The sequence below is a fragment of the Phlebotomus papatasi genome, chromosome 2 (genome assembly GCF_024763615.1).
Source record: "Phlebotomus papatasi isolate M1 chromosome 2, Ppap_2.1, whole genome shotgun sequence".
NCBI classification, from domain to species: domain Eukaryota; kingdom Metazoa; phylum Arthropoda; class Insecta; order Diptera; family Psychodidae; genus Phlebotomus; species Phlebotomus papatasi.
The window spans coordinates 37,131,465-37,149,092 of NC_077223.1; the positions used below are offsets into that span (position 1 = coordinate 37,131,465).

The 17,628-nt window shown below is 31.3% G+C and overlaps 1 protein-coding gene across 4 annotated transcripts in view; it reads right to left on the reverse strand.

Annotated features, from left to right (window-relative positions):
* Positions 1-1,648: 1,648 nt before the first annotated feature.
* The window catches only part of LOC129804051 (protein Fe65 homolog), a 42,012-nt gene continuing 26,032 nt past the window's right edge, over positions 1,649-17,628 (reverse strand). For 2 of the 4 annotated variants that reach the window (XM_055851064.1, XM_055851066.1), the window contains exons 7-14: positions 16,001-16,190; positions 15,791-15,918; positions 15,433-15,531; positions 15,180-15,310; positions 10,249-10,451; positions 9,998-10,177; positions 8,024-8,185; positions 4,564-4,627 (exon numbers count right to left, since the gene is read on the reverse strand). In XM_055851064.1, the coding sequence (XP_055707039.1) occupies positions 8,045-8,185; positions 9,998-10,177; positions 10,249-10,451; positions 15,180-15,310; positions 15,433-15,531; positions 15,791-15,918; positions 16,001-16,190 (1,072 nt within the window). In that variant the 3' untranslated portion in view covers positions 4,564-4,627; positions 8,024-8,044. Of the gene's footprint in view, positions 4,628-8,023; positions 8,186-9,997; positions 10,178-10,248; positions 10,452-15,179; positions 15,311-15,432; positions 15,532-15,790; positions 15,919-16,000; positions 16,191-17,628 lie in introns of all 4 variants that reach the window. The other 2 variants (XM_055851067.1, XM_055851068.1) reach the window with 2 other exon arrangements.

The window sequence follows — 17,628 nt, forward strand, 5'->3', positions numbered from 1 at the left end:
TATTATTTTAATTTCATTTGGATTTTGCGCCTGGAATCTAGGCAAAACCGTTTTTGCCGTTTTTTGATACTTGGGTGTCTATATCTCCGATTCTGCTGAACCGATTTATTTCTCACTATGGAATAATTTGTTCTCCTTTACATGCCCGATAAATCCTCTGAACAGATGAAGTTCGTACAACTGACACTAGGGGCGCTGTAGTCTCATAAATGTCAGAAAACATGGGAAAATCGAACTTTTTAGCAACTTTGATCAAAAATATTTCGAAAACTAGGACTGTCCCTAACAATCTGTTTTGTGGGTTTGATAGAGAATTTAATCAGCTACATTTTCGTTCATGTACAACTTTTCTCTCAGATTGTTTTTTAACCTCGATATTGAGGTTCAAACGAAAAACGAGCACTCAGCCAACTAGAGAAAAAATTAACTATTTCGCATATTTTGACTTTTTCTTTTCAAGTTTAGATAACCCAGAGTATTATTTTAACTTTTCTTACAATTGTAGGACTTTATTAATACTTATTGCATTATAAAATGTGTTTATATATAATACAAGGTAATAACTCAAACAATATCTTCAGTAAGATTTCAGTGTTATTTCAATCTCAAAAGACTATTACAAAAAAGGCATATTAACTGCATATTGCAAAATTTTAAATATTTCAAAGAATATTTCTTGTTAAATTTACGTTATAGAATCAATAAGTATCTATTTTACCTTTTACATACCAGTTACATATGGAAAACTTTGCAAAAAATCCTTTTTCTAAATTCATTTCTTTTTATAATTCTTTAAAAAATTTTCCTACATTTATCTACAATCCTACAATTTTAACCTCATAATTACGTGATTTTCTTCGAAATAAATCTAAAACTAGTTTTTGAATTTGTAATTGTTACTGTATGTATATCACATACGTTAAAGTTTTATACAAGTTTCCAAGTAAATAAAATAATATTTAAAAATTTAAAATGTCATATAAAAATCACCATAATATCGATATTTAAGTATTAAATAATATAATAAAAGCTTGTACTGCCTAATTGCGAGGAAAAAAACAATAACACTCGAAATTGTGAAGGTTTTATTTAGTTGGCTGAATGCTCATTTTTCGTTTGAACCTCAATATCGAGGTTAAAAAACAATCTGAGAGAAAAGTTGTACATGGACGAAAATGTAGCTGATTAAATTCTCTATCAAACCCATAAAACAGATTGTTAGGGACAGTCCTAGTTTTCGAAATATTTTTGATCAAAGTTGCTAAAAAGTTCGATTTTCCCATGTTTTCTGACATATTTGAGAATACAGCGCCCCTGGTGTCAGTTGTACGAACTTCATCTGTTCAGAGGATTTATCGGGCATGTAAAGGAGAACAAATTATTCCATAGTGAGAAATAAATCGGTTCAGCAGAATCGGAGATATAGACACCCAAGTATCAAAAAACGGCAAAAACGGTTTTGCCTAGATTCCAGGCGCAAAATCCAAATGAAATTAAAATAATAAGTATTTTCGTAAATCATTTGACCCTAGCAATAGAAAAAATAGCATGAGAACCCAGGGACAAAATCATCGTTGCACAGTGTTATGGAAAGGTCGAAGAATTCGGCGACGCCTTGTGTTTAGGAATCAAGATAAAAACAATTCAATTAAAAGCAATGCAGTCATTTATTTTGTAGCAATCTTTTTTTTTCCTTCAAATAATGTGATACAAATGTTGGACTTAATTCATCTTATTTAGTGACAGAAAACGAAAATTTTATCAATCATGTAAACCTATCTCTCTTCCTGATTAGGACATTAAACATTTTTTTTTTGTCTAATGAAGACCGTGTTAAATGTTCCAATACATTCTTTATTAAAAAAACAAAGTTAAAATATTCGAAAATCAAATTTCAATGTAGTGACTATTTTTCAATTATTACATATTGTTTATCTCTATTTTTTCTTTTTTTCTTAATTTTTTTTCCGCATTGTGCACAAGTGCAAAGCAAGCAGTAATTTTACATTCAACGTTCGTCTTTCATCTCGCAAGATTTAAGTGTTGGTTTTTTTGTCTAATTTTATATGATAACAGTTAGAAAAATCTTGCCAGGAAAGAATTTACCTTTTTCATTTTCTTTTTTTTTCTGTGGACAATATATATTTCAAGGTTAATTGATAAAAAAGCTTGATTACTGACGTAAAATTCTTGTATAGAATTAAAAAAAAAAAGAAAGCATAATTGTTACATGACGTTATTATATGTTGTCATAAAAAATGGACAATTTTTAACTCTTAATGGCAATCTGAATCGTACAAATAAATAACTTAAAGAATAATATAACATTTAAAATGGCACGTTTATAGAGTATTAAGTTTCTTGAGTCATAGTAATAAAAGTTAAAATTAAAAAAAAAATGCTTAAAAAAGATTTTAAAAAATGGGATTATAAATTTAAAAAATATATATATTAATATATTTTCAATAAATAGAGAAAACAAAGCTATATCATAAAAAATAATCAGAATAAAAAAATATGTAAATAAATAATAAAAAATCCTCATTGTTTATAAACTGCATAGACCCTTGCTTTAGTATATTTCATTATTTTCCTTTTTTTTTGAGAATTTCGTTATTGCAATTAAAATAAAAACACTGCGTTAAAAGGAATGGTAAACATACATACATCTTTAAAATAATACCTTTGTGTCTGTATATGAATAATTTTATCCTCGATTGTACAGCTTATGTTGCTTACTTGTCTGTTATTCAATTCAATATTACGTCACAAAAAGCTCCTACATTGTTTTTTTTTTTAATATTCCTCATTTCTTCTCTTCTTTAATTTATGTTTTCTTTTTTTTCCTTTTCATCTAATATAATTAGTAAAATACCAATCTGTGTTAAATCTTACTAAAATTCTTCACAATTCTTCCGTATTTGAAGTTCACTTCAAAATGCTCGATTTTTCTCTTCATTTTCCCTCTTTTCCTCTCAAATTTATTCATTTTTTTTTTGTTTTCACAAAGGCAAGAAATTATTTACATTTTTATACTAGATATTTCATAATCTTTTACAAATTGCTAGCCGAGGTACACAAATACTAGTGGAGCACATTTCTGACTTTTTTTTTCTTTTGTAATTAGCATCAATAATTTTTTCCAAATTCAATTTTTACGTTATGCAATTATGTATAGTCAATAATACATTGGACAGCCTGTGCATTAATCGCTTTTCCATAGCAACATTTTTGGCGTTTCTTCTTTTTTTTTTCTTCTAAATAACCAGATTTTTATTTTTTGAAATATATACTTCTTTTTTTTTTAATCTGAATTCGAAATGAAAAGTCAAAGTTCAAAAGAAACTAATAGTAAATAGCATACCAATTCAGTTTTTGATGTAAATATATGCTTTTATATATGTTCTTTTTAAATAGGATTGTTAACACCGCAAAAGCCTAACATTTTATATATTTATTTATAAATATTCTTATTTTTTTTGTATCTTTCTTTTAACTTCTACTATCCATGATCATTTTTTTTCTTGAAATTAAAATAATTGTTGCCATTTTCTTTACCTTTTTTTTCTTTTTTCTAAGTTAAAATTCAGTTACTTCTTTTTTTTTAAATTTATATACGCAATTTGTCTTTCGGTTTTGTAAACTTTTAAAAAATGAAATCTATTGAACTAAACCTACAAAATTTCAAAGACTTCCATTCGCTAAAACATTTTTCCTTCATAAGAACAAAAGAAAATTCAAATTTTTCTTTTTTTGAAATATTTTCAGTAGATATGTAACTGGTTTTAATATGTACGCTTTTAGTGATTCTAACAATTTTTTTTCTCTGAATTTTTGGTTGAAGTTACGGTTTTGCCACGGAAATGGAAATAAGTTCGAAATGGAATCATTAGATGAGCTTTCTTTATACTCATTCAATTTACTATTTTTGTTTTTAACTATTTTTAATGTTTGTGTTATTAATATGTTTTAGATTAAGAACTTGTATGTTCTTTTTGTATGCATTTTCCCTTTTTCTTTGCTTGGTCTCAACTATGTTAAAAAAAAAACAAAGCACACGCCTATAAGAAAATGTTATTGGAAATAAACTAATACTATAAGTTAAGAAAAATTAGATAATATACATTACGTCATCCATCCTTTTTTTTTAATACTCACTATAAACAAATCTCGCGGAAATGTTTGAACTGCTCCATTAAAATATTTTTTTTTAATCAAAAACTAATTTAAAATCATGTCTCGTGAATGGTTGCTTGATCTGGAACTATTGCACTAGTCAGTTCTACTGACAAGAGCAAAAAACTTCTGATCCGTTTTTAAAAAAAAAAAAACAAATCTTTCTAGAAATTCCAACTCTTGTCAATAGTAAAGTTACATTGTTCAAAAGAACTTAAGAAATACAAATAAATATGCCTCAGCTCTCAATAAAATTACACTAAAAAAGTAGGAAAATTTTGCAGTTTTGCCCAAGAATCGTGTATACAATATAAATAAATTTCCATAACAAAAGAGGCAATTGTTACGGACTGTGAGGATAATCAAAATGTTTCTTACTAATTAATGGTGACTGCAGGTGTCTATGTGGAATTACCTCACGTTCTGTTCCCATGGAAAGTGGCCAGATTTCCTGAAACAATTACGTTGAACGGAGAAAGAGTAAATTTTACGCATTATTTTTTTTAATTTTAAAAATTTTTTCACTTGATATTACCTTTTTTGAATTTTTTTTCCTACAATTTTGCAAAAAGATTATTGATCTTCTGAACAAGATCCATGCTTAAAATTGACCTGTAGAGGAATTCGTGAGTTCAAAATCTTACAATGCCAATCGAGCTTTTTTCACATATCACATGAGTTCGAAAATGCAATTTATCGCATATGTCTTAGTCATTTGAATTGCCAGAAAACTAAAGTTCATGACTTCTGACAATGTCATTTGAGCTGAAATGACAATATCACGGCTAAAGAATCACATTTTCGAAAAAGCTCTCCTGAGATTCGAACGCAATTTGTCATATGGCATTGGCAGAGAGTTACAAAGTTTCCCTTTCTGGGCATGACTCCGTCAGAAAATATCATACATTAATCTTGATACCGTAATACGGGCTTCAGACCTAAGGCTTAGCCAAATGGCTTAATTGCTCTAATTTCTGATCAATTACGAGTTTTCGGAAAAATTTAACATTGGATTGGATAACTAAAGATAAATGACTTTTGCGGCTCTCAGAAGGCAACGAAGTTGCTCGCTATTCTTTCCGTACAGAAGTAGATCTCGAAAAATTCGAAAATCTATTTGAAGATCCAAAAAAGAGACATTCTTACTTTACGTAAATTACATCCTGTTAGGGGAATTCTGTAATTTTCATGGCATTGTCACGCGTGAGTTCGAAAAATGACAATATCAATCGAGCTTTTTTGTCACATCATATGAGTTCGAAAATGCAGTTCATTGAATTTTTAATGAAATCCCTTTACTTGATGATTTCATGAAAATACAGTACGCCTTGGTTGATTTGTTTAACACAATTCATTGTCATTTTAATTGCCAGAAATCTGAAATATGTGACTTCTGACAATGCCACGTGAGCTGAAATGGCAAATGTTGTCATGGCTACAGAATCGCATTTTCGAAAAAGCTCTCCTAAGATTCGAATCCAATTTGTCATATGACATTGCCAGAGCGTTACAGAACCCCCCTTCTGGCTACGTCCTTGTTTTATAACCTGAATTTCGCAGTTATATTTCGATTATGATGAAGTATCTCAGCTAAATGAGATTTTTTTTGATAAATTGACTTTGATGTTCGAAAATTCAAAGTAAATTTCGAATCTTGAACATTAATTTTCAGAATTCAAATAAAGCCTTGTGAAAATACCGCTATAAAAGATGTTAAAGGAGTTGTTCAATTCAGCAATTATGTAAAGAATTGTTGTATAGAATAGGTATATTCTGAAATTTATTAGGAAATTTTCCTAACAAAATGGTAGTTCATCTGATAACTTAATAAACAAGAAGCCAGAATATTGTGCCGCATTATTATCATTTTATTATTATTTTGTGGAAATTGTTTTAGTAAAACCAATAATTCTTATTCTATTAATAGGGGAAAATAGTCTGCCTTTTAATTTTTCTCTTATTTCCCGAAGCAAAAACTTGAAATTATAGAAAATAGTTAAGAATATTGACTAATATTTTATAGAATAGAATTTTTCTTTAAGGAAAAAGAGAAAAGTTTAAATAACCAAATGCTTACAGAATCAAAGACATTCTACTTTTTCCTTAAATTTGGAATAAGATTTATTGATCTTACTATTTCGATTTCCGCAAAGGGGCGTGGCCAATTGTTTCTAGAATAATATTTATGTAGATAACAATAGGTATACAGTAAAAAATTTTTGGCTGCTTTACCATGATTTTCACTGTAAATTTTACATTAAACATGTAATCGTGTGTACTAATACACATTTGTGTAATTTGTACACATTTTGTGTGAAAACTGTGTAATTTGTACACCTTTTATTTGTAAACTTTGTAATTTTACACAAAATATGTAAGAAAATATACAAAACTGTGTAATCATTCCCAGTTGATTACACGGTTTACAATTGCATAAAATTTAAATTACACATTTTCAGACTACACGTTTTGTTGAAATACATAATTTGTGTAACTTTACAAGAATAATCGTGGTAAAAAAGCAAACCAACGATTATCCTTGTATTTTTTTTACTGTGTAATAATGCGGCACGATATCTCACAATGGTACTAATCCTTTTCCAAAGTGACATTTTTCTAGGAATGCTTTCTTGTTTATTTCAAATACAAGAATATTATGGTGTCAAAGAATTAACAGCATTGAATTGCATAAGATGATGCAAGTCGAATATCTTAAAAGTTAGATAATTTCTAGTGTCCTTAAGAATATTCGAAAACGGGACACTTTGCATCATAAATCAAGTGTTTTTTTTTCACTCAGCGTAAGATTTCCGACAAGGGCGTGGCCTATTTTTACATAAAACATCTCGAGACACCGCCCAAAATATTAAATATTAGGTAGGTACAAGAAACTTACGGGATGATAAAAAATCCAGGAAAGAGCCAGATCCCAGATCGACTCTTGCAATTGTCAGATCAAATCCCGCCTAGTGCAAACAGATTAGATGTCCGAAAAATGACCTTATCAGATATAGTAAAATGTATTGACATAAAAAAACACTTTGTTAACCAATAATTGTACAATATACAGTAGAGTCTCGCTATAGTCCATATTTGGTTTCAAATTTGACACTTGGGTCGCACTATATAGTCCATGTAATTTTTTAAAATTATCAACGATTTTTAGTATTGAAATTGCTCGACGGCTTCCACTTTTTTTGCGATTGTGGTACTTGTCCTTGCTCTCTTCATTGTGGATCACAATTATCACAACTACTTAATAAAGTTTGCCAAAAATATTAAAATAATTATGCATGTCGCATATTAAAAAACATAACCTAACTTAAAATCAGTGTTTTGAAATCAACGGTCGATAAATTGTGGACTATAGAGCGATGGCCTATAGCGAGACTCTACTGTAGCCTGAAATGGCCCTGTACATAAATAAATTTAATTTTATTTAAATTTTCTGAAGGAGCTGTAACTGTTATAAGTTCTCGCACGGATCATTCAGTAAACCCAAATAATCTTCATGTAAATTATTAAAAAAAAAACACTCAAATTAGGTAATACCAGGTAAAATCGTGGCAAATTTTGCAAATATGTCTTATCAATTTCTAGACAATTTGTACCACAAATTTGGTAGCACAATGTAGACAAGGTTCTACTGAATTTAGCATTATGCAATATGAAAAGAATGAAGTTCAATGAAATAAATTAATAAATTTGGAATTTAGGTAAATACGATGCAATTTGTCAAAGCTGCTATATTTTCTTACTTCTTTTTTTTTCATTCTAATATGAAAAATTTTATGCAAATGCGTCTCTAATGGTTTTCTTTGACAGATAATGAGACAAGCTAGTCTACCTGCAGAGATTGAGCTCTTTCTCAGGAACTAGCCTTGTCCTTTTTAAGTGAAAATGTATTCATCAAGTTTTTTATCGTCGCACCTAAACCTTTACTCGGTGTCTGCGTATCAGCCAGCAAGCGATTCTCCGGATGAGCATCGAGACATTTCTGATACCGCAACTGAAGACAAATATTAAAAATAAGAATTAAATTTAATCAATTTAGTAAAAAGCCTAAGATTTGTTTCAGTTTATAGGAAAGGTTATTTTTTCATTGTAAATTTGGTTTGTGAATCAACTCGAATGAAGTGAAAGATGTAGGGTAGAATCACATTGACAATAAAATGCTCGCCGTAGCCTCACCGTATTTCGTTAATTTACGCTTTTTCATTGGAATTCTTATGCAAATTTTCCATTACCGTATTACCTTATCTCATACTCGGTGGCACTAAAAGTGAAAATAATATAAGAAAATTAAAGAAATCAAACGAAAATGGGATAAACGGTGAGCAAAAAAAACTACGATTAATTTCTCTTACAGTTTTTTTTTGCTCATCGTTTATCGCATTTTCGTTTTACTTCTTCAATTTTTTTATATTATTTTCACGTAGTGCCACCAAGTATGAGATAAGGTAATACGGTAATCGAGAATTTTCGTAAGAATTGCAATGAAAATGAATAAATTAACGCAAAACGGTGAGAATTTTATTGTCAATGTGATTCTGTCCGTATTCCGAAAACGACTTAAAGGTAAAATATCGAATTTCTGACAACCAATTTGGAATTTCATACTCTGGCAATCTAGTAATTTAGTAAATATGCAATTTTAGAATACTTTGAAGATTACTAAATTGATTTTTGTAAAATTTCAAGCTTGAACTCTAAATTCCGTTATTCGAAAATGCGCGTTGTCCGAAAATCTGAATTTAACTCTAATGAATTTTAGGTATTAAATATTTTCGAACGTTCTGAAGTGAAGTACGCTTATAATCAGAAAGAGGATTCAACTGATAACCAATTTTTAAAAAATGACAAGGAAACCACGAAACCAGATAATTTTGAAACAGATTTTTCTTAATTTCGAAAAAAAAATACACAGGAGCAAACTTATATCTTTAAAAAAAATGTATTGATTTATGGCTTCTTGCATCAACAATTGTTCTATTTTGTAACTAAGTTTTAACCGTTAAAAACGCAATCGAAATGTGATACAGCTCCTCACTAGGGCACACTGCTCCCTAGCGGAGAGATTACAAACATCTATGACGCTCGATAGAAAGTTTCCGGTTGTCTACTTGTTCGCGAAACCAAGCTCTTGGTTTATTAATTCAAAATCACAGCGTTCTGATTCAAGTTCTGGTACTTAGGGGAGACCGGACCAGAATTAGCCACGTATAGTATTAGATAGTGATATCTTATAGTTTGCCTGCGAAGGAATATTGAAGAAATCACTCTTTATTCTAAATATATACTTCCCTTCCTATTAATTGAAATATTTATCAGCCTCATACAAACATGTTTTATACAAGTTATACTCAATGATAAATTTCATTTCGTGGTTAATTCTACCCCGGTCTCCCCTATCCCTTATATCTAATTGAAAAAATGTTAAAGACTATTCAAAATTCAAATTAAAAAAAAATGTCGGAATCAGAACCATCGATTTTCAAGTATGGAATCGTATTAGACTAGTCTCAAGTAGGTCTCTAGCATCCAATAAGTTACCCTTTAGTGACTAGTTAGTTTTCATAAATATTTTAGAATATAGGAGCTGTGTAAAAGCAAGCTAAATATTTAAATTTAAAAAAAAGTTTAAATCTCTTTCAAACCGGATCTTTAGAGGCCGATTTGATTAGTTTTTATGCATATTCATTTTCGGAATCAGAGATGTTAATAAAAGCTTAAACGGAAAGGAATGACTAAACCGTTGTTGTTATTTTTAAAAATCACTACTTAAAATAAATATGTCTTTACGAAATAAAAATGTCTTTACCTTGCAAGCCGCTTCAATTGTTTTGCAGAGAGCCCCACTCGATGGTTCACATTGGAATACATGAACAATGAATTTATCCTGTGCCGTGTGCATTATAAATGCACAATTTTTCACATTTTTCCCAATTCCCAGAAAACTCAAATATCTAACGCGGCATTCAACTAGCAATCGAGAATCGTCCTAAAAGACAAACAAAATTCAGATCAATGGAAAATAGTCGCCGGATAATTAAAGATTTATTATGGACTTACCCCAGCTGAGTAAATACTAATCATACTAGGAGCTACCGATACATTGACTTTTTCCCATGATTCCGGATTAGTTTGCTGCAACACAGACTCAATGGCACTATTTAGAATATCCATTCCAGTTGCTTGATTGACTTCTTGTGATCCCAAGTACTGTGCCTTTAAAACCTTCTTTGGCTCTTCCATTGGTGTTGGGAACGATTGAGCTGAAAATAAATCTCATTGTTACATCGGTATTGCTTCTTACTAACATTTATTTTAGGCTTGAAAATAGAAACTTCACAAAATGATAATAATTTTGGAAATAAAAGAATTTTAAATCAAAGTAGAAACTAAATATACAAAAGTGCAACAGAATAATGGCAAAAAAATCTATAGCCTCTTTTCTAAATTCCCTATTGAAAATGCGTTCATAATATGAATTTCGTATTAGGACTTTCGTTCATGGAAATTTCAGAATTAGCATTCTTGGCAAGGACCCATCAAGCCAAAAAAATAGTGACGCTATTTTTCACTTTTCCCTGTAAAAATTTTGCAGATATTGTACCGCGACTTAAACAAATTTACTCGTAGTTCTTGTATTATTTCGGCGAACATTATGAAATACATATTTTTAGATAATTTTTAATGCACAATTTCGAAATATATCAGAATTATAAGTCAATTCTCTTTAGGAAAAAACTTGCCAATAGTCTTCAGTTCAGTGCCTCTATGCAAAAACGTATGGAGAAATGAAATGTCGAGAGACCCCTGATTCTTGTAAATTTCGTACTACTTATCTAGTATAAGTTTTAAACATAAAATCTATTTTGAAAATACAGTTATAGTTTAATAAATAATTCCATTCAAATAATCCTATATCTTCAGTTAAATACTGTAATAATAATGCTGGCACAACATTCCATAGAGGAGCTAGGCCTTCCAGCTGGGAACATGCATTATCAATTTTTTCTTATACAGGGATGGGGTTGTCAATCCCATGCCTCTTAAAATCAAATTCAGTGAAGCTCACTGGACACACTACCCTGCAGTTCAAACACCTTTAACGCTAGAAAAATTCCTAATGATGCAAAGGGGATTCGAACCTGGGACAATTGCATCATAGTTCAAGTGCTCAATCATATGGCCAATTGATAAAATCGTGAAATATCCTTCCGTTCCGAAAAAAGTAGAACAGTTGGGCAAAATTTTACGATTTAGACATGCTCTCAGGGAGTTCTTTTATTACTTGTAATAAAATTTTCATACATGTGACTCATTTGTATAACATTAAACATGTACTTCAAAAGTTCCATTATTTTTAACTATTTTAATTTTCAACCAAAAACATTTTTGAAAAAAAAAACTTTCTCAAACGTACGACTTTTTCGGACCGGGGAAAATATTAAATAAAAATTAGACCTAAAATTATACAGAATGTCTACTAAATTGGATTGCCATGTCTGGCATTCCCGGCATTCCCAATAATTTTTTAATAGCTTCTATTCAAATTAGTTCGTAATTGTTCTTTTCTGAAGGAGTATCATGACCAAGAGCACAATTTTAGTATTATTTCTTGATCTTTATCTTCATTGAATTATCTAGTAAAATTACTAGATAAACAGTGTTCTAGTTTACTTTACTCCAATAATATAGACATTATTAATACACCAATATTCTGCTAGATGATTAATTTACTTGACTTTCATAATAGGGGGAAGTGGGGCACCTTTCAAATTGGGATTTTTCGGATTTTTCACCCATTTTTAAATAAAATTCAGCCTTATCGTTAACATTGTGATATGGCTAAGTTCTTTTAAAATATAGGTAAAAAATCTCAATTTTAAAGGTGCCCCACTTTCAAAGGTGCCCCACTTCCCCCTACTGTAATTTTAGTAGATATATAAAATATTTTTGGGATGTTGTCTTTCGCCATAAACGACCTAGAAAATGCTTCACGGTGATATTTTACGAGGTGAGTGCTGTCCTTGTAGATTTTCTCTTTACCCGTATACTTCATCTGAAGAACACATATAGCCTATGTGTATTGTACCGAAATAATTTTGAAATTGAATTTGAACTTAAGTTTATTCTTCCCTCCTGTTTTTTAATCTATTATTACTGTCTTAGAGCGCAAAACACTCGTCTGAGCGTTCTTATGACATTTTGTGAAAAAGGTATGTCCAAATGGAACATTTTGACACTTTTTGACGCAATTAACGTGCACAAATATTTAAGGGATTTTCTTCAAAATGCTTTATTTTAGATAAAAAATCTTAGAATGTGTAGAGCATACTGGGGCGCCAATGAAGAATTAATTTTAGATAATCAAAAAAAATTATTATCTCTTGGATTACGACACCAGTGAGTGGCTCACTTGTCCTTAAAGGATCAAAGTCGTCACAAGACTCACTTCGCAAACACATCCACTGTAACATTAGTAAATGAAATAAAATATCCAATGGAGCTACTCGAGCTACCCCTTGTGGCTTTGTCACTAATTTCACAAAATCCTCCACCAATGTAACTAGTAATCTAGTAATTTGATTAATTGGAGGAAAATCACTGTCCCAAAGATTGCTCAAGGAATACCTATTATATTTCCAAAGGAAGGGGTGACAAATTGTGTAACCTTTGCGAAAGGCACTAACTATTAATTTTACACGCCATAAGTTGGTTACTTACTGTATCAATTGGAAAATGAACAATGAAATTAGCAGAATCTTCTGAAATTGTAGGACTTTGTATGTTTTGTGAGTGTTCTCTTTACAAAGAAAGTGTAATAAAATATCCTACAAAATGCAGAAGTGGGATAAAAATCTGGGGTGACATCATAACTTCTTTTCAATAGTATCGACTGCCGATTTTGAAAAATTGAAACAATGACTCTAGTTTTGGTATCTTATACAAACATTTACAAATATTTATCAACAATCACATTCTACCACTGAGAAAAAAAGGGTGCGATTAACTTTTTTCCTCGTAACCTTAACACTTTTTAAGTGTAAAAATATATCAACATTTTTTAATGTTAATTTTACACCTTTTGAAGTGTAAAATTAACATGAAAAAGGGTAACTTTAACCCCTAATACACCTAAAAAGCATAATATTTACACCGATTTCGGATCTATAATGCAGGGTAAAATTAACATTTCCGGAATGTTATTTTAACTTTTTTCGGATTTCTCTCAATGACTAAGAATATCATAATAAATGGCCTAACAATGCGTAAAAAGTCACCATTCACTTAATCCAACAGATACAGATTTATTGATACTATCGATTCGATAGCATCGAAAGTTATCATTCTACTCCTACTTTAGTTTCTGATATATCTCTGTTCTAAACGATGTTGAGACTTCAGCACCCTCGGGTGTCTCTCATACTAATTCCATTAGTTTTTAAGGAATTGTTGCTAATTAAAGGCCTTTTTTACTATAGAGAATTACACTATTTTAGTGAAACAAAAGCTATAGATAGGCTTTATATGGGGTAGATTTGACCTAGTTGTTTCAGAATGAACAAAGAGAAAAGGATGAACAGGCCCTGTAACTGAAGAACATTTTTTGCCTAGTCTATTTCTTCTGCCCATATGAAATAGTAAGAAATTCTCAAAGTTCAAAATTAAATGATGTTCAAAATTTCCCATTTTATCGTATTCAAATAAAATAGTGTAGGGGAAAGTGGCCTACCTTTGAATGCGGCAGCCTTTAAATGCTTCAATTTTTCTTTTATTTCCCAAAGCTGAAATTCCATTTTGTTAATCGAATTTAATAGAAATTCGTTAATAGTATTAACTATAGTTCACAAAATACAATTTTGGCTTTGAGAAATAAGAGAAAAATTGAAACATTCAAAGGCAGACCACTTTCCCCTAACAAGATTGCTACAGGTCTTACACCAGAACATGCTGGAGCACCCTTCATCGCTAGCCTCCGGGAATTGAGCCCCATTGCCCATTCCAAGACACCCACGACTCTGTCGTCCTCTTCGCTTCACTGATGAAGACCGACTGAGGAGCACAAGACCAGAAGGCTAATTTTTGAAACTCTCACTCGCACTCGCAATCTCTTTAGTGGCCGAGAGAAAATGACTCGCACACCCCGTAGATTCTTGAATACGTGCAACGAGTACTTTAGGTTATAAAGAAATCGTTATAGAATGATTTGTATCTGTGGGATGTGCGAGTCAATTTCTCTCGGCCACTAAAGAGCTCGCGAGTGCGAGTGAGAGTTTCAAAACTTGGCCCTCAGATTCGATTGTGCTTTCAGAATAACTCGTCAAGTACTCACAACCCCATCTAGCGGAACTATAGCGATATCGTAACTTGAAGTTAGCCACCGTTATAGCACCCCTCAAGTCACCACCTTAGCTGAACAGTGATTGGTACCGTTGGCTTAGAAAAGTCTTCGTCAGAACGGGCTTTCTCCCTCAAACTCCTCTAGGCTCAACAGTCCTACTATAATAGTTTGGCCCAGGGGCATTACGTTTCCTATGTTTCCTATGTGTTTCTAGCGTGCCGAAAAAACTTTGGAGTTCATTAGGTGTTTTCTGTCATTGTAGAATGAATTAGCAAAAAATACAAATACAAAATAAAAGCCAATTTAATATGGAATGGGCAACCGAAAACCCCAAATCGGCAACCTACGTAGTTTCGGAAATATCTCGTGAAATGTGTACGAAAACGGGGAAAAAATACACTAAAACTGGTTGCATTTTTCAGAGCTAATGTCATCCCACTGGTTTGGCCTATAACGCGCGTAAAAGCAAATTAACATCAAAATTTTCGTTATTGATTGCCCTAATGTCGTAAAAAAAGTAGCAAGAGAATCCTAATATAAAAAATCATCTTAATACATCTTATAGTGAAAATACGATATCCTGTTGAAATGTTTATGCTAAAATAACTGAAAATGTCGATCTTAATAAAATAAAACTTAAAGAATGACTTACTATGCCGCACCCAACGCCGATTCTCAGTTGGTAAATCAGTGGGACGTATTGCAGATCGAGCACCATTCGAATTTGTACCACTCGCATCCAGCTGCAAAGAACGTTCTATCATGATCCGCTTGCAAATGTCCCTGAAAATATATACATAAATATTTTAATAAATTTCACAGAATAACATTTTTCTTCTTTTTCCCCCGGTTTATAGATAAGTCGTTCAAATATTATAAATATTTAATTGTAATAGTAGACATACCTTAAAGTGTTAGCTATGGTTCTGGCAGCTGTGTCACAGCGAAAGACGTGACACATATGTATTCTGGTTAGACGGTCTCTGGCTACATATGCAAAATCCCTATAATAAAACCATTTCAAGTCAGTCATGCCATTCTGTATGTGTACATTCAAATATGTAATAAAGAAAAATAAAAACAAATAAGAATGCAAGAGAACAAAAGGACATTCAAACTTACCTTTCTCTGTTTTGAAGGAATTTTGATACAATTTGTTTAATTGATTGAAAAGAAAACAATATGGAACAATGTTATATTTCTGAATACTTTGGAGTAAGATTTTAAATACTGAACATTTCAAAGGAAAAAAAAAGAACTTACCTTCCATTATCTCTACCAACACCCCAAACTCGAATAGTATGAATTGGTTGTGTGTTGAGTATTGTCAAGTTTTCTGGGTCTATTAATTTTAAAGCACCTTCATCTAAGTCCATAAACAAATCTTTGCCCTGAAGAAAGAAAAAAAAGAGCAAACATTGTTAGGAATCTCGGGCAACAGTACACAGATAAGGATATTGCAATAAAACTTACATCTCCCCAGCGTCCTACAACATCCAATAAATCATTTCGGCCCAGTGATAAATCCACAATACATTTATTTACAGCTTTTGAGGAACGTTCTGGTGTTAAGTCCTCTTCTGCAATTTCCACCCAACCAAGAGATCTTACGGCAAAACGTATGGGTCTGTCTGATTCAGATTTAAGAGGATAGCTCCGACGTCTACAAATCAGACATGCAAATTATTATTAGCATTAAATTATGCAATTTCAATGCGCAATAAGCTGTGATTCCTTCATAAATTGAAGTTCTCCTTTTATCCTGTCATTCAAATGATTTTAGGGGAATGTTAAACCTGGTTCGCACGAAGTGAGCCTTCAAGCAATGCAAATTTTTTCTTTGTTTGCCAAGAGTTAGTTCATCATTCTTCATTTTATTTCAGGTTTCTGAGTACTTATCGTATGGCTAAAAGAAATTACGAACGAGCCTTCTTGCAAACAAAGAGAAAATTCGCATCGTTTGAAGGCTCATTGAATGCAAATCTTGCTTATAATTCCCATTTTAAGAACCATCCGCAAAATCTATGCCTAAAAAGATCGTGCTACGCTCTACATTTGTTATAAATGACTTAACAATTTTTTTTAAAAACGTTTTCAACGATATTCAAACTTTTAAACGAAATTCGAATTCTGATAAAAATTATCACGAAAAAACTTCAACTTTCATGGTGAGAGATCAAAACTTCGATATTATGATCATGTTCAACGTATGAAGAAAGACTTCCCAGAAAAGTTATGGAAGTTACAGTAGACGTAGACTCTCTCACAATCGGGAATATCCCCATTGCAAAAGAAAGCGGAATAGGAATAACAAGCGAAAAATTCCTTGGAATTTTCCACTATTTTTCCTTAAAAAATTCCATAGGAATTTTTCATAATAGGTTCCAAGGAAAATTTTATGGATTTATGCTGGATTTTTTCTATAGAATACATCCATGGAATTGCTCGTGGAATTTATGTGGATTTTTCCACCAAAATAAAATGGAGAAAAAATGAACCTGTCACATGCACCTCATGATTTTACTTCCGAATTTTATAGAAACGGCAAAGATTACGAGGATTATAATATGTTTTTAAAAACCAGCAATAACGAATTAACACTTTGAGCAATAAAAAAATATTTTATTAAAAAAATTTTTTTTTCCTAAAATATATAATTATTAACATAAAAACAGCATTATTTTAGGTTGGCGACCTATTTAATGTAATCACTTCATTATTATCTACACGAAACGCAGCATCGCATAATTAATTATATTATAATTGCCACATGAATCACTAGAAATGTTTGCGGAAGGTTTGGAAACAAATTCTAAAAGTTGTCGCAACACCATTTTATTTGTTTGACATTTCAGAAAACTAGTGGAAAAATCCATATAAAACACTATGGAAAGATAGTGGAAATTTCCATATGTTTTTTCCAGCTTATCCCGCGGACGTTTCACGTGTGAGTTTCCATATAAATCTTCCGCGGAATACCGCGGAATTTAACGCTGGAATTCCAGCATGTGGTACTAGTAAATTCCATGGAGCACTATGATTTCCATGGAATTTCCGGCTTTAAATTCCATAGGAAAACTTAGTGGAATTTTAGCGTCAAA